General features: G+C 52.9%; 1 protein-coding gene and 1 long non-coding RNA gene across 2 annotated transcripts in view; one reads left to right on the top strand and one right to left on the bottom strand.

Moving 5' to 3' along the window:
* The window catches only part of CFAP46 (cilia and flagella associated protein 46), a 114,293-nt gene extending 102,995 nt beyond the window's left edge, over positions 1-11,298 (bottom strand). Inside the window, 9 exon segments of the mRNA XM_030805013.1 lie at positions 305-404; positions 3,728-3,838; positions 5,836-5,930; positions 6,419-6,542; positions 7,456-7,620; positions 9,733-9,797; positions 10,328-10,459; positions 10,718-10,842; positions 11,155-11,298. Coding sequence (XP_030660873.1) covers positions 305-404; positions 3,728-3,838; positions 5,836-5,930; positions 6,419-6,542; positions 7,456-7,620; positions 9,733-9,797; positions 10,328-10,459; positions 10,718-10,842; positions 11,155-11,203 — 966 coding nt within the window. The 5' untranslated portion in view covers positions 11,204-11,298.
* A 2,342-nt stretch (positions 11,299-13,640) lies between these two features.
* LOC115832942 lies at positions 13,641-22,429 on the top strand. Its single transcript, XR_004028353.1, has 4 exons — positions 13,641-14,963; positions 16,646-16,864; positions 18,286-18,391; positions 21,950-22,429. It is a non-coding gene; the product is annotated as an uncharacterized LOC115832942 (long non-coding RNA).
* Positions 22,430-27,826: the final 5,397 nt, after the last annotated feature.

The raw sequence follows: 27,826 nt of genomic DNA, 5'->3' as shown, positions 1-27,826 counted from the left end.
GACGTTCTGGATCATCAGCATCATGAAATGATACGCCGTCCGTAAATTGGACTCTAGAAACAACTGTGGTGCTGTGGACCCGTGGCCACAAGAAAGGTAAAGAGCAACGGGCAGGTGTAAAATTGCAAGCACTATCTAACCGCAGCTGTGCAAAACACAGGTAGGAAAGACGGCCATGTGCCAACACTGACCGAAGCCCTGGGGGCCGCGGCCTTGTGAACTGCTCTTCCTTTCTTTGCCTTTTGTCCAAATGCACGGTGAGCAGCGCCTCATCCCCAGGCAGCAGTGTCATGAAGCCACTTACTTTGCTTTCCATCTTCTTCAGGTCTGAGAGGCAGGCAGAGGAGATCTCCATGCATTTCAAGGTCAAGGAAAAACGCGCCAATTCAAAAAGCAAAAGCATCCTGCAAACAAACAAACCAGCCAGCACCGGCTCAATGAGGGGGGACAGGAAATATGGCTGCACGGGAGAATCCATGTCCCCCGTTCAAGCAGAGGCAGGAAATACAGATAGGATAAGAAATAAACAAAATTAAATTAATTAGTAGAACAGAAGCCCTGTGGGGAGGCCCCAGCAGGGCTTCAAGCTACAGCATCAGAGCCCAGCAGGCTCCCGAGGCCAGCACAGTTGTGGAGGCCACCCAGGGCCATGTCCCTACTGGACACCCTGCTCCTCCCTCTCCAGGCTTCAGGTCATGTGCAGAACCCAGGGGAAGCACAGGGATGATGACATGTGTATTCAAAGCCATCGCGTTGCACAGCAGCTCAGACCCACATCTACAGCTGAGCGAGGCCAGAGGCCATGCAGGGAAGAGGCAGGCTCCTCTTCACACAGAGCCTGGGCCTCCCTACACTCCCCACACAGAGCCTGGGCCTTCCTCCTCCCCACACAGAGCCTGGGCCTCCCTACACTCCCCACACAGAGCCTGGGCCTCCCCACACTCCCCACACAGAGCCTGGGCCTCCCCACACTCCCCACACAGAGCCTGGGCCTCCCCACACTCCCCACACAGAGCCTGGGCCTCCCCACACTCCCCACACAGAGCCTGGGCCTCCCACACTCCCACACAGAGCCTGGGCCTCCCCACACTCCCCACACAGAGCCTGGGCCTTCCTCCTCCCCACACAGTTCTGGGGCTTCGTCCTCCCCACCAGAGCCTGGGCCTCCCCACACTCCCCACACAGAGCCTGGGCCTCCCCACACTCCCCACACAGAGCCTGGGCCTCCCCACACTCCCCACAGAGCCTGGGCCTCCCCACACTCCCCACACAGAGCCTGGGCCTTCCTCCTCCCCACACAGAGCCTGGGCCTTCCCCACACAGAGCCTGGGCCTTCCTCCTCCCCACACAGAGCCTGGGCTTCCCCACACTCCCCACACAGAGCCTGGGCCTCCCCACACTCCCCACACAGAGCCTGGGCCTCCCTACACTCCTCACACAGAGCCTGGGCCTCCCCACACTCCCCACACAGAGCCTGGGCCTTCTTCCTCCCCACACAGAGCCTGGGCCTTCCTCCTCCCCACACAGAGCCTGGGCCTCCCCACACTCCCCACACAGAGCCTGGGCCTCCCTACACTCCTCACACAGAGCCTGGGCCTCCCCACACTCCCCACACAGAGCCTGGGCCTTCCTACCATGCAACAAGCACGTAGGCGCGGCGCCAACCGCACCTGCAGTCACCAATCAGGCTCTCTGTAGAAACCGACAGGCTGAGGCTAACATTTGTATCCACGCACAAGGACCCACAGTGCTCCAGACAACTTCAAGAAAGGGCACAGCGGGTGCCCTCAGCTCTCCACTCTAAGGCTTCCTGTTGAGCTGCAGGGATCAGGATCACGCTCCTCGGGTGGAGATTAGGCCAGGGTTTCCCTCCGGGACGCCTCTCTTCCAGGAGGAGCCTGTCCCATTGTGTCCCTGCAGCCACCCACAGTGTCTCCACACATTGCCAAATGTCCCTGAGGAGCAGGTCTACATGTCTTCTGCCGTTTCCCGGGCAGTAATCACAGTCTTACTGGAATACAATTGGCGGCTGCTGGCAGCGACCCAACTCGGCCCTCAGTGTGGTGTGACCATCCTCCCTGCATCCCTGGGCAGCTGTGGGCAGGAGGCTGCTTTTGGGGTGGAGTGCGGATGCTTCTCCACCCCTTGTCCCTGCCCACCTCCTCCTCCCCCGCTCTGCTGTTGGGCCCTATCAGGTCCTGGCAGGCCTGGCATCACAACACTGGCCTCTCTGTCCTACCTGGGCTCCAGCGCACAGGCCTGCTGGGCAGGTCGGGAAGAGAGAATCCGTAAAAGTGCCTGAGAATGCTGCCTGTGGATAGATCTCGGAACAGGGCTATTTACACTGGTCCCAAGACCTCTTGTTGGACCACCTGGCCACAGAAGGGGATGCTCAGCCAGGGCCACAGCCACGCTCGGCCGGACTTCAGTTAGAACAACTTGGAAGGTGTGATGGAAGACGTAAACTCCTTCCAGAACAATGTATCCACACACATCCCCATGTACACATGCACTCATACCCCTCCCGAAAACAGACCCACCAGCGGGCTGGCCCTGTGCCCCTCCAGCCACCCCGCGGTCCTGGGGCCCCTCCTTCGAGGAGCCCGCAGCTGAGTAGCGGAGACTTCAATGTTGGGCAGGTGCCACCTCCCTGATGAGACCACGAATGTGCTGGCGTCTGGCGCCCCTCTCTAGTGCTGATGTAGCAAAGCTGTCCCACCAGGACTGAGGACTGAACCCACAGGAACCGAGTCCTCCCAGCACCCCTGTGAGCTTGGGGGCCCCTTCCCCAGTCCAGCCTCGAGAAGAGACCCCAGACCAGTCAACACTGTGGCTGCTGCTGTGCCCAGGTTCCCGTCCCGCAGGCACGGCGAGGTCACGGACCCGCGCCCGGGTTCCCGTCCCGCAGACACGGCGAGGTCACGGACCCGCGCCCGGGTTCCTGTCCCGCAGACAAGGCGAGGTCATGGACCCACACCCGGGTTCCCGTCCCGCAGGCACGGTGAGGTCATGGACCTGTGCTGTTTCAAGCTGCTAAGTTTGTGGGTACTTGTTACGCAGCTGCAGATAACTAATACACCTTCTCTGTTAGTTTCCCATGGCCACCAGAAAACCAAACAGATAATTTCAGCCTCCCATATCAACAGGCTTTACCTGTTTCCCATTCTCTTAAAAAATATACACAGTGCTACCAAGGAGGTGACAAAATCGCTCCAGGGGCAGGGGACAAACCCCCCCACCCAACCCGTGCCCACGAAGGCAAAACGAGCCAGCGCTTTCCACATGCTTCTGAAAGCCTCGGGCTCAGCCTCCTGCTTCCAGGATACCAGCCCAGGACTTATCTCAAACTCTCAACAGTGCCTGGAGGATTCGAGAAAGCACAGAATCCAAACAAACCAGCCTGAAAAAGGCTCCAGAGAAACCTGTGTTCTCCCACCCATGAAACGCCACACAGCCACCAGAACCGTCAGAAGTGCCACAGTGACCTAACCATCCATATGCCTACAAACTAAATTCATGTTAAAAAGTAGAGTATGAAAGTGTTCGCAAAACACTGCAAATCTCAGGCCACAAAAGACCAGAGAGGACCTTTAAAACCTCCACGATGGCTGGCTTTTGCAAAGGTGGTCCTGGTGGCTTATTTTACATTTTTTCACATTTTTCAGTGCCTGCCAAATTTTGTACGATGATTATGAAGATGTGATGCTGGAAAAACACAAACACTTACTTTTCTTCTCTGATGGAAGGAAAGCGCTGGTGGTTGTAATGACCTAAGTGTCTGTAGGCCTTCCTCAGAATGGCACTGACGTCACCTGGTAAATCATTTTGCTCCGCTTTTCTAGAAATAATTCAGAGAGTAATTCACCACAAGATCTTGTCAGATTTATTCAAATTCTCCTAAGAGAAACTCTGCATGTATGAAATTGTGTTTCCCACTGAAGAGGAAACCGAAAATAACCCCTCCTGCTTTCTCTCCTCAAATTCCTGAGATGACTTTTCACCCCTTCCGGTCCTCCTTCCCTCCATGACGCCCGGCCTTCCTACAAGGCTGGAATAGAAACACTAGACGAGACATGCCCAGACCCCTCACCAGAGCCAGCACCCCACATAGGAGCCAAACACAGGAAATGTGGGGCACTCTCTGCTCAACGCTGATAGGACCTGGGCCAGCATTGCTCTCTCACAGGGATGCTGCCCATAGGAAACAAATACCTCAGATCGCCTCACAGACCTCAGCACCCAAACCCACTGTGATCTCCTCACTCCCCTCACATCCAAACCCACTGCGATCTCCTCACTCCCCTCACATCCAAACATACTGCGGTCTCCTCACTCCCCTTCAGCATCCAAACATACTGTGATCTCCTCACTCCCCTCACATCCAAACCCACTGCGATCTCCTCACTCCCCTCACATCCAAACACACTGCGATCTCCTCACTCCTTCAGCATCCAAACATACTGTGATCTCCTCACTCCCCTCACATCCAAACACACTGTGATCTCCTCACTCCCCTCACATCCAAACACACTGTGATCTCCTCACTCCCCTCACATCCAAACACACTGTCATCTCCTCACTCCTCTCACATCCAAACACACTGTGATCTCCTCACTCCTCTCACATCCAAACACACTGTGATCTCCTCACTCCCCTCACATCCAAACCCACTGTGATCTCCTCACTCCCCTCACATCCAAACACACTGCAATCTCCTCACTCCCCTCAGCATCCAAACACACTGCAATCTCCTCACTCCCCTCAGCATCCAAACACACTGTGATCTGCTCACTCCCCTCCACCCCCAAATACACTGTGATCTCCTCACTCCCCTCGGCATCCAAACACACTGCGATCTCCTCACTCCCCTTGGCACCCAGACCCACTGTGATCTCCTCACCCCCCTCAGCCCCCAAATACACCGTGATCTCCTCGCCGCACTCAGCCTCCAAACACACCGTGATCTCCTCACTCCCCTCAGCACCCAAACACACTGTCATCTCCTCACTCCCCTCACATCCAAACACCATCTCCTCACTCCCCTCACATCCAAACACACTGTCATCTCCTCACTCCCCTCAGCATCCAAACACACTGCAATCTCCTCACTCCCCTCAGCATCCAAACACACTGTGATCTGCTCACTCCCCTCCACCCCCAAATACACTGTGATCTCCTCACTCCCCTCAGCATCCAAACACACTGCGATCTCCTCACTCCCCTTGGCACCCAGACCCACTGGATCTCCTCACTCCCCCCCCCCCCCCCCCCCCCCCCCCCCCCCCCCCCCCCCCCCCCCCCCCCCCCCCCCCCCCCCCCCCCCCCCCCCCCCCCCCCCCCCCCCCCCCCCCCCCCCCCCCCAACCCCGGATCTCCTCACTCCCCTCGCCCCAAAACACCGGATCTCCTCACTCCCCTCGGCACCCAAACACACCGCGATCTCCTCACTCCCCTCGGCACCCAAACACACCGCGATCTCCTCACTCCCCTCGGCACCCAAACACACCGAGATCTCCTCACTCCCCTCGGCACCCAAACACACTGAGATCTCCTCCTATAAGCTCTTTCTGCACTTGGCTTAAAGCCGCCCTCTCCCTTCTGTGGCCTCACTGGCCTCTCCTCCGTGCTGGGAGGGAGGCAGGGCCAGGAGTTGGGGCTGGCCTTCAGATCCCCACACCCTGAGGCCTCCCAGGCTCCTACTGTCCAGCCCCACTCACTGCAACTCCACACTCACAGGACCCTGGACACAGGACCTCCCCCCATGGAGGGGACAGAGCTCTCCCAAGCCCAGCACTTGTGAAGCTCAGTATTTGCTCTCCCTCCCAAAACAACTTACGCCTTTAGCATATTAATATAGAAAGTGACTGACAGGCTAATGGAATTTTTCTTTTCTTCCTTTAACTGAAGTTCGTCCATTAGTTCATGACGAACCTGTCATAAAATGGAATAATTATTAATCTGGATATAAACAATTAGGTAGAGGTTCAGATTTTGTGTCTAGATTTTATTTTCTCATTAATTTTGTATCTAGCTTTTCAGATACAACTTAAGCTAATTCCGCATATGTCAAAATGAATTGCTGATGAATGCTTTTGGTACATATTCTTGTAGTAATTACTTGTATCTTTGTGAATTTTCTATTAACTTTAAAAAAATTCAAAGCTATTACAAAGGAAATATTTAAAGAGCGACAATAAAGGCAAAAGACTCTGTTTTGTTTTCAAAATGTTACAGTTCTATGCATCTTCACATTGCATGAACTGCTTTTGTTTAATATGTTTATATATTTTTGTTCATGTATGTATGCATATAGATTTTTATATCTCTCAGCAAACTTATGTAATTTCTATGCAGTTTTCTGAACAATGACTTTTAAGAAAATTACTTTTTACGTCTCTATTTCTAATACGCTGATTTACCATAACGGAGAATATCTGCCGGTATTTCTGCGGCACATGAGACTTAATGAACGGAGCTGCAGTGGAGCAGAACCTGGCAGCCTCCTCCTTTCTTCCGGCTTGCAGGTAACACTCCAGAAGTTCCCTGGATAATAGAAACACACCACTGGTCAACCTGGTTGAAACTGTTTTCTCCTGTCTAATAACCAGGTTATTAAACCATTACACATTTTGTGTTTCACAAACTTTAAAAGCTACCCTGGGGTCAGCTTCTTCAGCCAGAACCAGGCCGTGTGGCTCACCAGGAAGGGCCAGCAGGCGCTGGGCAGCTCATTACCGCTAGCACGGGGCATTTTGAAATGAAAGATCTGTATTGATCTTCTTCAAAGGTTCCCCAAACGGCCATATAGCAGGTAACCAACACCTGCAGGCTGTGGGCTCGGTGCCGAGGGGAGCCGCTCAGGAACTGGCACAGCTGGGATCCTCACTGGGGACATCCACCCGTCCCCAGCCTGCACAGAGAGCTCCGCAGACACAGAGAGGCTCAGACCCGTTTCCTTTCCGCCGCCCGGCACAGTGACTGAGGTATTGGTGACAGCCTGTGCAGTGACCCCTCAGGGCTGAGACCCAGCAAGGCCGGCCTGCCCCGTGCTGCCCCATCTTCCTCGCAGGGACGCCTGGGCTCTAGATGTGCTGACTCTGCTTAGTTTTATGTTGTTAAAACATCTACTGCATTAACATTTTAAGAACTAAGATTTTAAAATCGTGAGCCAGGCTGGGTGGTGCAGGGTCACATCTGCTTTGCTGTGAGTCTAAACACAGTATCTTGTTCTGTTGTCATAACCTCATAACCAGGGCACGGCAAATGTCACCTATAGATTTTGGAAATGACCTTCGGACAAGACACACAGAAACTTGTGACTGTGGGAGAGAACGCACATGGAGTGTGCCCCAATGATGCGGAACTCCCGTCCCCCCCCGGAGAAGGGGTGGTGGCCTCAGAGCCGGAGGGTGGCCCACTGGGAGGCCACGGAGAGGGCACGGCGAGCTCAACTCACAGCATCAGCTCGGCACGCCACTCCTTGTCTTCCTCCTCAGTCTGACTCAGCACGTTTACGATTTGGGAAAGGCTGGGGATCAGATGGTGACGATATCCAGGCCTGAGGAATGGCCTCGCCATCTGCCAGTAGAGGACTGACGCATTGTACACCAAAAAGTAATACCTGCGGCACGAGCAGAGGAAGCGGAGAGCGCGGTCAAAGCCCAGCTGGCCCAAATCTCCAGAGACCCTCCCAGGAGGGGCCTCAGGTCCTCTCCAGCAGATGGCAGCAGCCCCATCTGAGAAGCTTTGGCCCGGCCTGCAGGAGCACCAGGATGCAGAGCCCTTCCCTGGGACAGCCTTCGGCGGCCCTGCGTCCAACGTGCCGTGGTTCCAGCGCAGGCTCCCGAGTCCAGACCAGGGCCTTCTTCATCAATCATTCCACAAACTGATCGGCCCCTCCCATGGAAACACACCGCTGAGCAAGGCCTCCTCTGGCTCTCAAGGGATAGACAAGAATGGGCAAGGATGGAGGGAATCAAGGAAGGCTTGCTGGAGGAGATTACATGCCTGCTGTGACCTGGACGATGTCAGGAGGCAGCCAAGACAGTAGTAGAGGAAAAGAAAGTCAGGCAGATGGAGAAGGGAGGAACCTTCGGGAAACAAAGCTCCTGTCTGCCAGCCTAGAGTGTGAGGTGGAGGAGGGTGGGCTGGAAGAGTGAGCAGAGACCTCTCTTAGGGGTCTGAGCCTCTCCCTGGGCAGCAGGGAGCCATTGCAGGGACTGAAGTCAGGGAATTGGGCCCATCTGCCCTTCTCACTCTAGGGCCACTCCACAGCGAGGCAGGCCAGCTCTGCCCTGTAGGGCCTGCGTGCCTGATGGTCCTGGGCCGGCCACCAGGTGGACCAGCACTGCTCAATGCCCAGGTGGGAGGACACCAGGGTGGCTGTGGCAAGCCCACTCCTCTGAGTTTACTCACAGCCACCACGTGACCCTAGGACAGGACTCATCCTGTTTCCAGGTTTTCAGGAGGAGCGGAGGTGTGGGGTGTCCTGACCAGACAGCCTGCTGCGTCTCCCTGAGTGCTGCATCTCGAAAGGAACCCATCTCCTCCTCAAATTCCCACTGTGGCCTCCACATGCCCGTGGTCGGGCTCAGTCTCCTGTCCCACTGCCACTGCCCTGGACGAGCCAGCGCTGCCCTCTCTCCCCACACAACCTGGCCCCTTCCCAAAGATGGTCCTGACCCCTGGCAAGGCTCTGTCACCCCCTGGCCCGTCCACGGTGCCCCTGAGGGCCCTGGAGTGGAACAGCCTCCTTCGCATGGTACCCACCACTCCCGCGTCGCAGCTCCCTCAGAAACACCCCTTGTCTTTAGAACCTGTGGCTTGAGGTGGGGCCTCCCCATCCCCGTCCCCATGCAGGGAGGATCTGTGGGGCTGGACCCTACATCCCCAGCACTTGCAACAGGGTGTGACCAGAGAGGGCAACCAGCAGACAAGCAGGCCGATGTGGGTAGAACGGACCAGGGAACCCACAGCTTCTATTTAAATATCCTCCAAACATTGTATCCTATTTGAATATGTGATATATATTCAAACAAATATGCTTGAAACTGTCAGGCTTGCACAAAACTGATTTGAATAGGATATGAATCAGTTTTGTGCAAGCTTAACAGTTTCAAGCGTATTTGTTTTTGTGCAGAAAGCACTGATTTTGTAGAAAGTTGCTGGAGTCGCCTCCGCGGGGACAGCTGCCTTGGCCAAGTTGTCCGCTAGGGGGCAGCAAAGGCACGCTGGGCCAAAGAAGGAACCGCGGGGAAGGAGCAGGGCGCCCTGGGGGTGACCCGGGGAGGCCCTGGAGAAAACACTTTTTTTTTTTTTTTTTCCTTCTTTTTTCTTGAGATGGAGTCTCGCTGTCATCCAGGCTGGAGTTCAGTGGCGTGATCTGGACTCACTGCAACCTCTGCCTCCTGAGTTCAAGTGATTCTCCTGCCTCAGCCTCCCCAGCAGTTGGGATTATAGGCATGTGCCACCACGCCCGGCAGAAAACACTCTTCACAGCCATCTAAAATCACGAAAACCGCCGAGTGCGGAAGAGGCTGTGAATCGGAATTCTGCATGAATGTGGACTAGGCCACACGGTAACGAGACGAGGGAGTGATCACATGTGCATGAAAATCACAAACCACAGACGGGGGGAAAACCCACAGTTCAAATAAATACACCCACTTGGTAACTTTTGGCTCTGAAGTCTTTCACCCGGTCCATGAGAAAAGGCCACTTCAATTTCACCTACCTCGGTTCTCCTTTGGCAAAGTTGATGGCCTTCATGTACTGAGTCACACAATTTTCAAATTCCTCCTAAGGCAACGTAAAGAAGCACAATTAGACCGAAACACTGACCCCTGCTCATTGCCCCATCTGCGGATGCTACGGCTCCCTCATGGTTGGCCTGGTACCCCGCGTATGTCACCTGTGTATCCACAGGTGACGGTGTGGCAGACACAGCCTGAGTGTCGTGGCAAGGTCCTGGACCTGCACCCGGGTTCCTGTCCCGCAGACACAGTGAGGCATCACAAACCGCAGTGCCTGTGCTCCAGCACGCCCGCCCCACCCCAGCTCCCCTCTGCCCACTCGGGGCAGCTGCAGGCGCAGATGCCACAGAGACCACGCTGCTATGAGGCAAAGGTCCAGGGGTCCTGCATGTCAGATACCACTACTTGAGCAAAAAGCATGAACAGGAAATGGTGCAAGTTTCGTGTCACTCTGGAAAGGAATTCCTTCACTCTACTACCCTAAGAACGATTTTAAGCCTGGTCTAGCCTGGCATTGCTCTGGAGGTGGGGTGAAAATTGAACTGGTGGGGAGAAGGGGCACAGGACGCCTCTCACCAGGTTTTCTGCCGACTTCGGGGCACACATCTGGGCCCTGCACAGGTGCGCTCGGCCCAGAAACTGGGTGATGGGCGCCTTCACCTTGAAGTACATTTGGATGCAGTCCTCGCTCACCTCTGGCTGCCGCATCTGCAGGAGAACACCACCACGGAAGATCACAGACCCGGAGGGGTGGCCTCCCTGCCCAGAAGCACCACGGGGCCGCTTTCAGAACAGGCCCCGAGCACAGGTGGAGCCCGTTTCCAGCCCCCATCCTCCATCCTGGCCCCCTGACTGCCTGGCCAGGAGCTGCCTCTCCCCAGCCCCACTCTGCATCCACAACACACCCAGAGGCCCTCCCTCTCCCTGTCAAGGCTGCCCTGACCGAGGATCCCGGGAACTAGTTACCTTAAGGGCCTGCTCTGCACATAGAACAAACAGGTCTGGGCTGAAGCTCTCTGAGGGGTCCAACTCCGATTTCCCTAGGTTGGCCGATTTGATCAACTCGTAGGCCTTCTTCAAGGACGCAGCATCTGTCCCATACGAGTGGTTGAGGAAGGTTTGGTCACCGGGCTGGGAAAAGTGAGCCCGGCAACGCAATCCCGAAGGCCCCAGGCAGCCGCCTCCGGCCCCCGGGCCACAGCCACCGTCAAAACCAGCCGCAGCCAGGGAGCAGCGGTGTGGGCGCCTTCCTAGAAGGGCGCCTTCCTGTACGTTTGCTCTGGTCAGACGATCGGGAGGTGGGGGCTCCGGCTGTGGCCCTCAAGGGGTCACCCATTGGGCGGGCTGGGATGAGAGGGTCCGGGGCCTCCCCGGGGCGGGGGTCGTGGCGGGCCTGGGGTCACCTTGCTGGCTCTCGGCGCGGGCCAGCTCCTGCGTGATGACCAGGTCCATGGCGCCGGCGCCCGGCTCGTCCGCCCTCTCCGGGGTCCGCGGTGCGTCCCGCTTCCCACGGTCGGTTGGGTTCTCCAGCCTAGAGGACCCGGCCACGGTTGCCCGGAGACCAAAAGGGACGCGGATGCGCGGGCTACGGGTCGGCGGCGGGGCCACACTTCGGGGAAAGCGAACAACGCCGCGCTCCCCCCAACCCCCGCGCCAGCTGCGCGGGAACGAGGACACCAGGGCAGCGACCCCCGGCGAGGGGCGGGAAGAAGAAAGGGGAGGGAAGGCGGCGGGGGAGGGCGGCGTGGGGGGGGCGCCGGGGGTTCCGCGCGGGCCTCCTCTCCCCACTCAGGTCCCCTGTGTGCCCTGGTTCTGGTCCTGGCCCCGGGTTCACCCTCCACCTTCCCCGGGGAACTTCTGACTGCATCCTTCGCGCCTGCGCTCGTCCGCTCATTCATTCAACCACTCACCCAGTCAGTCAGTCAGTCAGTCGTTCCTTCATTCTTTCGTTCTTTCATTCATTCCGTCATTACTTTAACAGGCGGTGATTTGCCCCTGCCACGGTCGTGGAAGTGCAGTGGGCACAGAAAGTCGCGCAGAGGAAATGCGGGCTGCGGGCCTGGAGGCGAGCTGAGACCTGGCAGCGGGGAGTGGCCGAGGTGAGAAGAGCAAACGCAGAGCCCCGGCCCCCACGGAGCAGGGAGCAGCGCAGCCACCTGCCCCGCGGGCCTCCCCACCTCCCACCCGGGGCTGCTCTCCGGGCGGGGTCAGGACGACACCTACTGTGTCCGGAATTGGTGGGTTCTTGGTCTCACTGACTTCAAGAATGAAGCCGTGGACCCTCACGGTGAGTGTTACAGCTCTTAAGGTGGCGCGTCTGGAGTTGTTCGTTCCTCCTGGTGGGCTCCTAGTCTTGCTGGCTTCAGGAGTGAAGCTGCAGACCTTCGCGGTGAGTGTTACAGCTCATAAAAGCAGTGTGGACCCAAAGAGTGAGCAGTAGCAAGATTTATTGCAAAGAGCAAAAGAACAAAGCTCCCATGGTATGGAAGGGGACCCCAGCAGGTCACCGCTACTGGCTCGGGCAGCCTGCTTTTATTCTCTTACCTGGCCCCACCCACGTCCTGCTGATTGGTAGAGCCCAGTGGTCTGTTTTGACAGGGCGCTGATTGGTGCGTTTACAATCCCTGAGCTAGACACACAGGTTCTCCACGTCCCCACTAGATTAACTAGATACGGAGTATGACACAAAGGTTCTCCAAGGCCCCACCAGCGCAGCTAGATACAGAGTGTCGATTGGTGCATTCACAAACCCTGAGCTAGACACAGGGTGCTGATTGGTGTATTTACAATCCCTGAGCTAGACATAAAGGTTCTCCACGTCTCCACCAGACTCAGGGGCCCAGCTGGCTTCACCCAGTGGATCCCGCACCAGGGCTGCAGGTGGAGCTGCCTGCCAGTCCCTCACCGTGTGCCCGCACTCCTCAGCCCTTGGGTGGTCGACGGGACCGGGCGCCGTGGAGCAGGGGGTGGCGCTCCTCCGCGAGGCTCGGGCCGCACAGGAGCCCATGGAGGGGGTGGGAGGCTCAGGCATGGCGGGCTGCAGGTCCCGAGCCCTGCCTGGCAGGAAGGCAGCCAAGGTTCGGTGAGAAATCGAGTGCAGCGCCGGTGGGCTGGCACTGCTGGGGGACCCAGTACACCCTCCGCAGCTGCTGGCCCGGGTGCTAATCCCCTCATTGCCCAGGGCCGGCAGGGCCGACCAGCTGCTCCGAGTGCAGGGCCCGCCAAGCCCACGCCCACCCGGAACTCCAGCCGGCCCGCAAGCACCGCGTGCAGCCCCGGTTCCCGCTCGCGCCTCTCCCTCCACACCTCCCTGCAAGCTGAGGGAGCCGGCTCCCGCCTTGGACAGCCCAGAAAGGGGCTCCCACAGTGCAGCGGTGGCTGAAGGGCTCCTCAAGTGCCACCAAAGTGGGAGCCCAGGCAGAGGAGGCGCTGAGAGCGAGTGAGGACGGGCCAGCATGCTGCCACCTCTCACTACGACCCACCCGAATTGGAGGCTTGGCGGGGCACGCAGCCCCAGCGCCGGGAAGCCGGAGCCACTGAAGGACTTGGGTCGGCCTGGGGCGGGGAGGGTCCGGGACTCACCCCAGGCGTGGGCACGCTCAGGGAGCTCTAGGGAAGGCCCACCTGGGAGAGGACCCCCGGGAGAGTGGAATTCCACCCGGGAGAGGCCCACCTGGGAGAGTGGAATTCCACCCGGGAGAGGCCCACCTGGGAGAGTGGAATTCCACCCGGGAGAGGCCCACCTGGGAGAGTGGAATTCCACCCGGGAGAGGCCCACCTGGGAGAGTGGAATTCCACCCGGGAGAGGCCCACCTGGGAGAGTGGAATTCCACCCAGGAGAGGCCCACCTGGGAGAGTGGAATTCCACCCGGGAGAGGGCCACCATACCTACATGGGATCAAATAAGCTGCCTTGACATAGTTTTGAAACCTGAACGTCATATGTTTCTCAGGCTCCTAGAGCCCCAACCCGTCTTAAGTTGGCAGCCTCAGATCCCTGCTAAATGACCATATTCCTTCCCAAAGACAGTTCTCAGATGGGCCTTTGTTGGTAAAGACACTCCACACATGGGTACAGCCTCGATAAAATATTTATCCCCGCAGAGAAAGTATATCCAAACATAATGTAGTAAGAGATTTCCCAAATCCAAGGGCATTAAATATTAAAACTCAGTTTTCTAGTTACACATTAGCCTTAAATACCAGAGTGCAACACAAAATTATCACAGAACGCAGGAAAAGGAGACGAGAAAGGCTGCAGATGGGCAGCCAGGTGGGCCGGGGCACAGGGCAGGGCCCGAAAGGGTCCCCAGCCCAGGAGCTTCTGTCCCCGTGGAGTGGGGGGCACCACCCTCCCGGCACCGGGAACTGCTCTGGACCCGTAGTCCAGGCCTTCTTATGGAGGCTCCATCACAGACGTGAAGGATGATGGTGGATGATCCCTGGAGGAGGGTGGGTGCAGGGTTGAAGCTGCAGGTGCTAATCCTGGCTGGTCTCTCTGGTGACCGGCCCCCCTCCAGGAGCCACCAAGCCTCACCTCATTTGAACGAAAGAATCTGCTGCCATCACACAGGAAATCTGAGGGCTTTTGGAGCCCTCTGCTGGGTCTCGGGAGCAGAGACCAGATCTATTCATTTCTCATTTCATCACCCCATCTTGCCAGGTAGAGACGGTGTCTGTGTCTGGGCTCCCAGGCTGGACCCCAGAGGCCTGCTGTATATGCGCCCGCTGGCGTTGCCATCATGGGGCACTCTCACGGGCGGCTTAAACAGCGGGAAAGGAGGAGGGAAGGCCGAGATCAAGGTGCGGCCGGAGCTGGTTCCTCGGAGGGCACCCCGCGTGGCCGTATGTGGTCATCTTCTTGTCTGTGTCTCGGTGTCTAAATGTGCCCATCTTATATGGACACCAGCCATGGGGTTTAGAGCCCACCCTGGGACCTCCTGTTAAACGGATCACCTCTGCGAAGATCCTGTCTCCAAATAAGGTCACATCCTGAGGCTGTGGGACTAGGACTCCAGCATAAGAGTTTCAGGGGGACACAGTTCAATCCATGACACTTGCTTAACCAGAAGGTGGTGAGAATTCTGAACATTTATAATTTCACCAGGTGAAAGCCAGGAAGATGGTTGAACTGTTGTTTAAAACATCTCGGAATATATACATGAGCAGAATGAGCAGAACAGAATTTAAAGATAGAGCTTCTTCCAGCGCAGGTGAGGCCAGTAATCAAATCCCACTGGTGTGTTATGTACTTAAAAGAGAACTTAGTTGAAATCGACTTGGAATCCCAGCTCCTAGCGACAGGCAAGCAGAAGCCGGGGGCAGGAGGGACGTGGTGATGTGCGGGGTCCTGGCTCTCCCCGGCTCCGCTCAGAAGAGCAAGATGCCGCCCTCCCCTAGGGGAGCTGGAGAAGGGGTTGGGTGGAGTTGGGGAGGCACGGAGGGTCCCTGGTAGCGGGGTGCTGGCAAGCAGGCTCTCCAGGGAAAAGCGAAAATGAAGCCCCTGGTTGGAAGCATTTGCACATCCTCCCACTGCCGCTGTTTAAACTGCCCCAGGGGCAGCACCAGCTCCCAAAGCTGCACATCTCACAAATGGCCAGGTGGAGCCCAGCCCTGGCTTGGTGACCCCTCCAGAAAGGCAGGGTCCTGGGGACCCCAAAGTCGGCTGGAAGCCGACCCGCACCGCTGTCCCAGGGGCCTGTGCTGTCCTCACTCTGCCTGGCTGGTGTCTGGCCCAGCAGTGCTTTGTGGCATCGGCTCCACTTTGGGGCCAGTCGGTGCCGGCACGGCTACTTTACCTATGGCTTGAGAATCCAAGTGTGGAGTCTGGGAAAGGGGGCTGGGCTGGAATCCCCACGTGTCAGGGCCGACTGAGACTGGGCCGGCAGGAGAATGTTGGCCCAGGGAACCAGGAAGAGCTGATCCCAGAGTCGAGAGAGGCACCAGGCCACCTTTGTGTGTTGGGCCACGCAGGGGTGAAGGCCACGGGGTGGCCACCCAGCTACGGTTGGTGGAACCCCAGAGCCCACTAGGGGAAGGCGTGGTGAGTGCGTGTGTATAGTGTGTGACATGTAAGCGTGATCATGTGTGTGAGTGTGCATGTGTATGCACGTGTGGCCCTCCTCTGTGGAGGCACAGGGGAACAGATCTCTAATCCACAGATATCACCGACGACCTGTGCAGGGCCAGGCTCTGGGGATCAGCAGAGAACAAAAGATGCAGAAAGCATTGCCCCTAGGGGACAAAGACCACACTGTGGGATCCGGCAGCTGGGAGGGGGGCCTGATGTTTTCAGAGAAAGCAGCTTCACCCCCCAGGAAAGCAGGAGGATCAGAAGAGGGGCTCCTCACCCCCACAGGCACCTTTCCCGACGGTACACCCCCTGAACGTGGAGAGTATCAGCAACCTGGCAGCCGAGTTCCCGCAGTTTCCAGGATGACGCCCGAGGGTGGTGTGCACATGCCCTGAAAAGACAGGGAGGACAACATCCGCTGTCATCCCCAACAGCCCAGCACTCAGCACCCAGCACCCCAGCACTCAGCACCCGAGACCATCATCCCCAACAGCCCAGCACTCAGCACCCCAGGCTGTCATCCCCAACAGCCCTGCACCCCGCACTCAGGATCCCAGGATCCCAGAATCCCAGTACCCCAGCACCCCAGCATCCCAGCATCTCAGCATCCCAGCACCCCAGCATCCCACTACCCCCAGTACCTCCAGCATCCCAGGATCCCAGGACCCCAGCATTGCTGCATCCCAGCACCTAACTTGGGGTCACACATTTTTATTTGATGAACTGCAGCTCTTAATTAATGCTTCTACCTGCCTTCCCTCTGCCTTCTGCAGACACTGTGCACAGGTGATGTGTACGTGTATATTCTTTTTTGGTTCACAGAAATGGCAGTTGCATCATACCCTGTTTAGCATCATGGCTTCCAGCTAACCACCCATCCATTCACTGGAAAATATTTTTGAAGCCTTGCTGTGTCATTAGAGCAGAGCCTCGTTCTGAACTCCTGGTCCAGCGGGTCCCGCTGCTGAGGCTGCTGCAGCTCACGGTGCACTTGGACAGCAGCAGCACTCTCTCCTCTGAGGCCTCTCTCTTCAACGTTTTGTAAGACTGTATTTGCATGTTTATTTTTATGTAAATGCTGAAACATCTGGTCTAGTTTAAAAAATAAACACAAAATACAGCCAAAAGCACACTGTTGGCATTTTCCCCGGTACAGGTTGATTTAAAGAGAACTGGCGTAAGACCGTGTGTCCTCTGACCCAGCCGCAGTGGGCTTTCTCACTCGCTTTGCCTTCAGTGTGCCTCTGCTTGCTCATACTAAGAGTTTGTGCCTCGATATTGATAAGGAAGGTGATTCTGTGATATTTTCAAACAAAGAATGTGGAAGCTTGATCTTTCCTTCTGTGCTCCTGAACTGGTTCATAGCTTTGTACTTACATGTTCCTTAAGGTTTGCAAGAACTTGTAAGGTGGACTTTTCTTTCTCATTTGGAGCAAGTGTGTATATGTATGTGTGTGTGTGGGTATGTTTGTGTATGCACATGCTGCATGCATGTGTATAGCATACGTGTATATGAATGTGTGAGCATGTATATGTGTGTGCATATGTATGTTGTCTCCATGTGAATGTTTATGTGTGCATGTGTAAATGTGTGTGAGTACATGTATGCATGTGTGTTGTGTGGTCATGTGTGTACATGTGTATGTGTGTGCATGTGTCCATGTGTGTACGCATGTATGTGTGTAAGCATGCGTATGCATGAGTGTTCATGTGGATGTGGATGTGTAGATGGAGATATGTGTATGTGTGTGAGCATGTGTACCCATATGTAAGCACATTCATGTGTGCATTTGTGTGGATATGGATGTATATGTGTATACATGCACTGTGTGTATATCTATGTGCATGTGTGTATGTGCATGTATGCATGTGTATGTGTATATGTATACAAGTGTGTGTGCATGTAACCACACATATGTGTGTTTATTTGGGTGTGCATGTGTACATATGTGTAAGCACATGCATGTGTGTGTATATGTGCAGGTGTGTGAAGGGATCCAGATCACACTTTGTGGTGTAAGGATCATTTTGAGCTGATGGCGTTTGGGAATCCACAGTGCAGGAGGAGACTCTCCACAGCGGCCTTATCTGCCTAAAAGCAGAGCCTTCCAGGACTCACTCGGCCATCACCGTCCAAGGACTCGGCCATCACGGCCCCTTGAAAGGAGGCTTCTGGTACCAAGAGACAGAGCAACTCCAGTTGCTAGAGATGAGAAGTCAGCACTGGGATGAGGAATGGCACACACAGACCTTTCCCAAGCGGACCTTGCCCTCCGTTAGCTTCCTGTGTCTCTCTCGCTCGTTTCCCACCACATGCTGGCCCTCAGGGTCCTACCTCCTTCCCCTTGATAAGATGGTTTCTCAGCCCCAAATTCTAGCTGCTTCTTTGAGTCACTTTCTTCCTGAGTATGCATGTAAATCAACTTTAACCTTTGCTAATCCGTCTTTTGTTTTATTTGCAGGCCCCCAATAGAGAACCTGAGAAGACAGAGGACAAGTTTTCCTCTGACATGAGGATGTGTGAGTGACTGTCGTAGCTCTTTAACAGCAGCGTCTACTTCTCCTGTGGTAATTGGCTCCTCCAAAATCAGGTTGATAATATTTTCCTTAAAAAGCATTCATTTCATCCAGATTTCAATATGCATAGTGTTGAACAAAGTATTGTTCAAAACAACTTGTCATAGTTGTTTTTCATTTACTCTGCATCTGGGCTATTTTCTGATGCTTATTTCTGATTTTATGTATTTCTTTTTGGTTAGGTTTGTTGATGGTTTCTGTATTTTATTGTTTTCCTTTTTTTAAAAGAACCAGCTTTGGTGCCTATTAATTGATCCTATCATTTCCTGCTTTTCAAATCATTAATTTCTTCTTTATTCCTTAGTAAGTTGTTGATGAAAATAATCAAACTCTGTAAAATATTTAAAGAGATTTATTCTGAACCAAATATGAGTGGCCAATGGCCCCATGACACAGCCTCCAGGAGTTCCTGAGAACACGTGTCTGTGGTGGTCGGGCCACACTTGGTTTTATATCTTTAAGGGAGACATGAGACATCCATCAACACATGTAAGATGTACATCGTCTCTGTCTGGGAAGGGGGGACAAGTGGAAGCGGGGGGCTTCCAGGTCATAGGTAGATTCAAGGATTTTCTAATTGGCAATTGGTTGAAAGGGTCAAGTTATTGTCTAAAGACTTAGAAAGAAATGTCCAGGTTAAGATAAGAGGTGGTGGAGACCAAGGTTTCATCAGCAGATGAAGCTTCCAGGTAGCAGGCTTCAGAGAGAATAGATCATAAATGTTTCTTATCAGAGTTAAAGAGTCTGTTCTCTCAGTAATTCCAAAAGGGAGGAGGGATAATGAGACACCTCCAGCTCCCCCTTCCCATCATGGCCTGAACTAGGTTTTCAGGCTAACTTTGGAATGCCCTTGACCGAGAGGCAGGGTCCATTCAGATGGTCAGGGCTTAGGATTTTATTTTTGGTTTACAGCCCCCTTCATCTGCCTCACTTAGCTATGTTTTGCAGTTCTTGAACTGGCTGTTTAATTTACCTATTTTCATGTTTTCTTGTTAACTGATAAGCATGTGAGACTATGAATTTCTATCTGAGCACTCTTGGCTGTGTCTAATAATTTCTGACATGTCTTGTAAAAGCACAATTCTCAAACTGTTAAAACTCTTTTTTATACAAATAGCTGCGCTATGTGGCAAAGTTCTTTTTAACTCATGAATGAGATAACGGACAGAATGACAGCATGACTTCACAGAGTATTTGAGGAATTGAAATTAAATGGGAGAGAGATTGTTGATGAGGAAAGCCAAACTCTAAAATAGTTAAAGAAGTTTCTTCTGAGCCAAATGTGAGTGGCCATGGACCAGGGTACAGTTTCAAGAGCTCCTGAAAATGTGTACCCAAGGTGGTTGGGTTACAGTTTCGTTTTACATATTTTAGGGAGACAGAACTTACAGGCAAATCAATACATATGAGGTGTACATTGGTTCAGCCTGGAAAGGTGAGACATCTTGAAGCCAGGCAGTGCAGGGGCATTCAGGTCTTAGGTGGATTCAAAGATTTTATGATTAGCAATTGGTTGAAAAAGTTAAGCCTTGCTTACAGTTGAAGTCAGCAGAAAGAAATGCTTAAGATTGGAGGTTGTGGAAGTCAAGATAGTTCTTGTTTCTTACATGAAGTAGCTTCAGAGAGAAAAATGATAAACGTCTCTTTCTGGACCTTAAAAGGTGCCATAAATCTCTTAGATAAATCTCTCCCGGATCAGGAAAGGACCTAGTAAGGGAAGGCCACTCTATAGACACAATTTTCCCCTACAAGAGTGCACTTTGCCCAGCCATTTCAAAGCATGTCAAAGAAACATATTTGGGAGTAAAATATTGTGATTTTCTTTAGGGTCTGCTATCTGCTGTCATGCAATGCTATGCCAGAGTCAGGTTGGAATTTGGTATCTAATTGCCACAAAAAGCCTGTCAGTCAGTCTTATGATCTCTACTTTAGTGTAAATGCTGGTCAGCTGTGCCTAAACTCCAAAAGGGACAGGGAGCCCAGCCTCCCTTCCTATCAATAATCCAGTTTTTCAGGTTTCCTGGGGTCCCCTTGGCCCAGAGGGAGTCCATTCAGTCAACTGGGGCGGGGGGCTTGGAATTTTATTTTGGGGTTACGAGATCATTAGGTAAGTTAGGTCCAAACCTGGTTCGTGTCCTACAAAAAGCGTAACCTCTAGGGTTATCTTCTCTAAAAAAAAAATTCTGCATTATCATCTTTCTGTAAGACGCCCTCCAGTTTCATGGGGCTGCAGTACGACAGCCTTGGGGGCCGTGAGCGGGAAGGCAGCGAGGCCGCGTTTTCCGAGGCAGGGGAGAGTGCTCTGCTGTGATATTAAAATCACTCCACCACTAATTTTCCTGAATTTCAAACTTTGGAGATATTTTCCTGAACAGTGGATTTTATTCTTCATTGTTTTCTAAATATTCTGTAAAGAGAACTTTATTTTCTTTTGGCTTAATAGTTATGTTAGAGAGTTAAAAAATATTCAGATGGTGAGGTTTTCCGTTTCATGGTATTGACTTCAACCGGCAGTGGTACTGCACTGCGACTGGTGAGCGTCGCCTGGCTGCGTGTATGCTTTGGAATTTGTGGTTTGCTCTGGGCCTAGATATGCCATCCATTTTTGTGATTGTTCCATGGACACTTGAAAGGCGTTCGATGCATATTGGTTAGAACTGTATTACTGACGACACTCTTCAGGCCTGTGAAGTGTCTGTCTGGCTCTCCCCGCACACTCTCTGGCTCTGTCGCTCTCAGCGGATGCCAATTCCACGTCATTCGGAGCACAGGGGTTTGCTGGGGCTTCTCTGTGGCTCATAACCTTTGCTACCACCAAGTGCCCATCTGTCTCGGTCAGCGCTTGCTTCCTTGAAGCCAGCCTTGGTAATGAAGATCACAAACCCGCCTTTTCCCTGCTCCTTCACTGCTTCCTTTATTTTGGTATAATTTACATGCAGCGAAACGAACAGGTGGTAAGCGCTGCGTGTCCGTGAGTTTTGGAAGTGACTGCACGTGGTCACCCACACCCCTCAGGATGGAAACCACCCTGTCACCCCACAGAGGCCCCTGTGCCCCTCCCAGTCGGCCCCACCCTGCCCTGGGGCACCTCCGCTCTGACCTCAGCCACCAAAGACCAGAGTTGCCTGTTGTAGAGCCTCCTATAACGCAGAGCACAGGGGTTTGCTGGAGCCCGTGCTCAACATGGCAAATGCAATTCTGCCCAAATCATGGAATTCAGACGGGACTAACGCAGCTCCTCCAGTCTCAGCAGCCATGACCCTGGAGCATGAGGACCCCACACCGCACTCTTCTCCACTCTTGGAGGGAAATACCTTGTGCAGCCCAGTGTGCAGACCTTTCCAGGAACACCCCTTCCCAGGGCTGGCACCCCCTGAGAAGTGAGTGGCAGCATGGTTTTGCTTCAGTCAAAGGAAAAAGTCTCTAAGTGTGGATGTTAGACACCACTCAGAGGGGGCTGGATATTTTATTTGGAATGGAAGCTTTTGCCAGTGTCCTGAAATCCCACAAATAGGGATCACTCACTCTGTTCTTTCTCCTCCCTCCCAGCTGAGGTGTGCAGAGAGAGAGGGCGGCCTGCAGGAAGGGGTGCAGGTGCAGGTACTGCAGGGTGCGGCAGGGCAGAAGAAGCCTGCCCTCTGAAATGCAGGCCCTGGAGAGCCAGAAAATCCCGGAGTCCCATGGAGGAAGGATGCATCCTCTTGAGATGGCTGCGGACCCCCTGCTGGGGAAGTGAGACCCACGGACCTCTCTTCAGCCCTGGTCTCACCCGGAGCCCTCCCAGTTTATCCACAGTCACGGGGCCATCCGCAAGTCCATCCTGCCCATCTTAATTTTCCTTAAAAGCTGCATTGCCTTCTAACTTCAAATCATTAGCATAGAGTTGTGCAAAACGTTATCCGAGGATCTGAGGATCAAGCACTTTAATTCTCTCTGTCTGTGGTCAGTCTCACGTTCCCAGTCCTAATTTTGTGCATTGACATTTTCTTTGATTTGTTTTTCTTGCTTTAATTATCAGGTGGTTTAGCAGTTTCGTTGTGGTCATTTTTTTCTTTTTAAACAGCTCTGAGAAAATAGTGAACCAGCAGGCATGGTAGGTTCCACCCCAAACCCCAGACTCCTGGGGACACTGGTCAGAGCAGGGGCTGGCTGTGCAGGTAGTGGAGGAGGTGGGCTGTATACGAGAACTCATTTCTTCTTCCCTCCCCTTGTCTCTCTGGCTGGTCACTGCTAACACTGTTGACAAAAAGAGTCAAACTCTGTAAAATATTGAAGAGATTTATTCTGAGCCAAATACGAATGACCATGGCCTGTGACACAGCCCCAGGAGACCCTGAGAGCATGCGCCCAGGGTGGCCGGGGCACAGCCTGGTTTTATGCACTCAAGGGAGATGCATCAGTCAGTACATGTAAGATGTGCTGGTTCAGTCTGGAAAGGTGGGTCAATGAGAAGGGGGAGGGGGCTTCCAGGTCATAGGCAGATTCAAAGATTCTCTGATTGGCAATTGGTTGAAACAGTTATTATCAATAGAAAGGAATGTCTGGGTTAAGATAAGCGTTGTGGAGACTAAGGTTTTATCATGCAGATGAGGCCTTCAGGTTGCAGGCTTCAGAGAAAATAGACTGTAAATGTCTCTTATCAGAGTTAAAGAGTCTGTTCCATCAGTAGTTCCAAAAGGGAGGAGGGATAATGAGGCACATCCAGCTCCCTGCTCCCATCACAGCCTGAACTAAGTTTTCAGGTTAACTTTGGCCCCTGGCTAAAAGGAGGGGTCTGTTCAGATGGTCAAGGGGCTTAGAATTTATTTTTGATTTACAATAAGACAACAAAAGTAGACATTTAAAACACAACTGGAAATGAACAGCCCTACTCACTGGATAAAAGGCCTGTGTCTTAAACAAATTTTAGGTTCAAGAACAAACCAAAACTTAAATAAATTAAATAGAATATCTCAAAAATAGCAAGAAGGAAAGCTGTTACATATCACTGCCAAAGGCAGTGCTCAGAGAAAAAGTACTTATGATTATAACCCAGACATAGTATTTAACCATCCAACTCAGGTTTTATTTAAAAAAAAAATGACATTGCTCTAAGAAAAGTACAAGGAAGGGATTAAAAAGATAAAAATAGAAGTTAATTAGAAAACAGAAGAACCAAAGCAACAATAAATAAACCCAGCACCTGATCAGCCTGTTGGTAATTAAGAAAAATGGAGAAAATACAAATCACAAAATAATAAATGGAAAAGGAGACATCACACAGGTTTACAATGAAGAATCCTACAGCAGCACTTTGCTGTTATGGATTTTATCTTTTCTAGGAAAATGTAAGTATGAAAGCTCCCCAAAAGAGAGAAAATCTCTCAATGGACCAATGACCGTAGAAGAAATAGAGAAAACTGTTAAGAATTACCCAGCCCCGCCCAGAAAATCAGGCCAGACAATTTCACAGGGAAAATGTGCATCATCTTTATGGAAATGGTCACTCTGTTGCTTTTTAAAAGATTCTGGAGCATAGGAGAAGAAGGAGAGCTTCAAAACTAATTTTCTTTTTTTTTTTTTTGAGATGGAGTCTCGCTCTGTCGCCCAGGCTGGAGTGCAGTGGCGCAATCTCGGCTCACTGCAAGCTCCGCCTCCCGGGTTCACGCCATTCTCCTGCCTCAGCCTCTCGGAGTAGCTGGGACTACAGGCGCCTGCCACCACGCCCGGCTAATTTTTTGTATTTTTAGTAGAGGCGGGGTTTCACCATGGTCTCGATCTCCTGACCTCGTGATCCACCCGCCTCGGCCTCCCAAAGTGCTGGGATTACAAGCGTGAGCCACCACGCCCAGCCCAAAACTAATTTTCAAAGGCAGAATAATGTTGACATTCAATTTTGATGAAGGTGGCACAAAAGTGAAAGCTACAAGCCAATCTTGCCTGTGAATGTCAATGTAAAAATCTTAAATAGGATCTTAGCCAGCAGAATCAGCAGTGGATCGGAAAGAATGACCCATTGGGACCAGCCAACGATTTAACACTAAGACGTCGATGACTCTAATTCCTCCTGTTGCTGGCTGTAAAAGAAAAAAATGTGATTACTTCCATAGATGTCTAAAATGCACTTGATAAAATCCAGTGTCCATTCCCATGTAAAAATCCTAAATAAACTGGGAATGAGCAGGCATGTACCACATCCCACTTAATGGGAAATATTATGGTCATTTTCACTGTCAGAAACAAGGCAAGGATGTTCAATATGACCTTGATGAAATTTGATCAAAGACAGGAATCAGAGGCACAAATCTGAGAAAGGCAGAGGTGAAGGCACTGGCATGTCAGGGTGGTCAGGTTGTGCACTGCACACCCAGGACTTGATCCCCAACCAGAGGGTGCCCTCAGAACAGGTGCATAACACTGGGTGACAAGCCACAGACTTCCTAGAAAGTGGTGACCAGTTAGAAGAAAAATGAGAAAATAACCTCATTTACAACAAGCACAGCGGCACAGACAAAATGCCTAGGAACTATAAGACACTCCCAAAGACAACCATAAATGTCACTGGTGACTGGAAGAGAAGACTGGAAAAAAGAAGGAAGGACTGCCACATTCTTGGGTGGAAAGACTCAGTATTACAAAGATATTAATTATTCCTAAGTGACTTGGTACATTTAGTGTGATTCTGTACCAATGCCAATGTATGTATGAGTGTGTGTGCGTGTCCGTGTGTGTGTATACTCATGTGTGAAGAACTGGGCAAGTTCATTCCCAGCTTTATTTAGAAAACCAAATATGCATGCATTCAAAAAAATTCTGTGGCAGAAGCAAGGATGGACTAGTCCTACCAGATAACAGACATTTCATCGAAGTAGGAAGTTAGCACTGTTCGAGAGCCATGAATTGGTCAGTGGAGCCGCTGGAGTCTCCAGACCACGGTGGAGCCACCCAGAAATGCAGTGGCCGGAAAGGTGCCCTGCTAACCGCAGAGGGGGTCCCCCAGCATGTGACGGCGGAGCTAGGAACGAGCCAACTTGGGCCTCACACGCTCGCACCAAGTGCATCTGGAAAAATCAAGTTAAATTAGAAAATAAATCCAAAGCATTTCAGAAGAAAAGAGGAGAACTGTAAACATCCTTGGCTTGAGGAATGACCATGACTCAAAACCCAGAGACCGTGAAAGATTGACAGATACAACTGAAACTGCCTTTGAAAATCGTAACGAAGGAAACGATGACAGTTAAAGGTGTCGGACCTAACCGACTCCATCTTGCTTCTGAGCTCCGAGCTGTCCATTCCGGGGCGTAGGCTGAACTAGCTTTGGGAAGGAATTTAGTTTATAGTTTAAAGAACAGCCCTTCCCAAAAGCTAAACTGCTCTTGTTAAACGAACGAAAGGCCACTAGCTACCAAGTTAGAATGAGACGGGCTGAATCCTAAATAGTACCAGCCATGATCCTGGAGGTCATATGACTTGCAACTTCCCCACTTACTCTTGAAGATATCATCACTATCGTGAACCTAAGCTCGGCCTGCTGAGATGTCTTTTCAGGTTTTTGATTTCTGACAACTGGATGGCCCCACCTGAAACTGCCAACCAGTTCTGTGACCCTCACCCAGGAACTGATTCAGCAGAAGAGGACAGCTTCGACTCCCTGTGACTTCATCGCAAGCCAACCGGTCAGCACTGGATTCACTGGCCCCTGCCCACCAAATTATCCTTAAAGACTCTGGTCCCCTATACACCATGGAATACCATGCGGCCATAAGAAACGATTAGTTCATGTCCTTTGTAGGGACATGGATGAAGCTGGAAACCATCATCCTCAGCAAACTATCGCAAGGACAAAAAACCAAACACCGCCACATGTTCTCACTCACAGGTGGGAATTGAACAATGAGAACACTTGGACACAGGAAAGGGAACATCACACTCCGGGGACTGTTGTGGGGTGGGGGGAGGGGGGAGGGACAGCATTAGGAGATATATCTAATGTAAATGACGAGTTAATGGGTGCAGCACACCAACATGGCACATGGATACATATGTAACAAACCTGCACGTTGTGCACATGTACCCTAGAACTTAAAGTATAATAAAAATATATATATATTTTAAAAAAAAGACTCTGGTCCTCGAGTTTTCAGGAAACTGATTTTAGTAATAAAACTCCAGTCTCCCGCAGAGCCAGCTTTGCCTGAATTACTCTTTCTCTATTGCAATTCCCCTGTCTTGATAAATCATCTCTGTCTAGACATCGGGCAAGGTGAACCCATAGGGTGGTCACACAGCTACATAAAAACCCTAAATGGTCAAACCTCTCCGCAAACAAGTAAAAAGGCAAACGTGTTGCTGAAGAAGCACTGGCAGCAGGCAGTGTTTCCTGCAGATAAATGGCCAATTCCCTTATCGACCCCCTTATTGATCTCCCCCCAGGATCCTCCGAGGCCTCCTTTAGATCAGGCCTCAACCTCCGGCCCTGTCCTCAGCTGCCTCCCTTGGGGCGAGCCACTCCTGCTTTGCCTGCCTGGCCTTGATGGCGGTTCCTGTCCGTCATTCCAGGCTGCACTGGCTGGCGGTGGCCGGTGTATCGGTCTGGGCGATCAGAGGTCTTGCTGGGAAGTGCTATGTGGCTGAGTGCTCTAATCTCAGCCCCTGCACCTCAGTGCAGCTGAGCACAGAGCTGATGGCTCCTGGGGCCAGCCAGATCCCTGCCAGTCCCTCAGGGTGGGCCCGCACCTGGAGTGCTAAGGGCTGTCTCCTGGCCCCGCGGAGAGCCATGTGGAATTGGCCTGCGGTTAAGTGACATCTACTAGAGTGAAAAGATAAAAAAGGAGCCAGGCCACCCTGTGTTCACCGACAGGCCCGTGAAAGCCCCTCTGCCACATCCTGCATCAAATATCCTCTTTCTGAAGGCGCTGGGTCTCATCTGAGGACCGAGGGAGGGTCCCATCTCTGAAGGCACTGGGTCTCGCCTGAGGACTGAGGGAGGGTCCCATCTCTGAAGGCGCTGCGGCCTCATCTGAGGACCGAGGGAGGACACCCCAGGGCCCTCGCCCCTCCCTCCCCCACCACTCTGAAGTGGGGGTCCCTCTCTGCTGTCCCAGGTGGCCAGCCCGCCTCAAGCTTCCACAAACGGCAGAGCTCTGCATGCAGTGTGCCGGGGGCAGGTGGACTCCTGCGTCCCGAGCTCAGGACCCCAGGGGGCACTGCGGGCTGGTGGCAGGTCCAGTGGGCTCAGCTCCCGCTTGGTCCCTTCCTTTCTGGATGAACGCAGACCCCTTACCTGACCACCGAGGCTGGATGTCTCCATCCACAAATCAGAGACCCCACCCACGTCGAGGGTCCTTCCTGTGTCTGGGGGCTGCAGCAGGGAGTCCCGCGCCCATTGGGACAGCTACGAAGCTGGGGAGGGATCTGCTGGGGACGCCCACAGGACCTGAGGTGTGG

The sequence above is a fragment of the Nomascus leucogenys genome, chromosome 3 (genome assembly GCF_006542625.1).
Source record: "Nomascus leucogenys isolate Asia chromosome 3, Asia_NLE_v1, whole genome shotgun sequence".
NCBI classification, from domain to species: domain Eukaryota; kingdom Metazoa; phylum Chordata; class Mammalia; order Primates; family Hylobatidae; genus Nomascus; species Nomascus leucogenys.
This window is presented reverse-complemented; position numbering and strand designations above follow the sequence as displayed.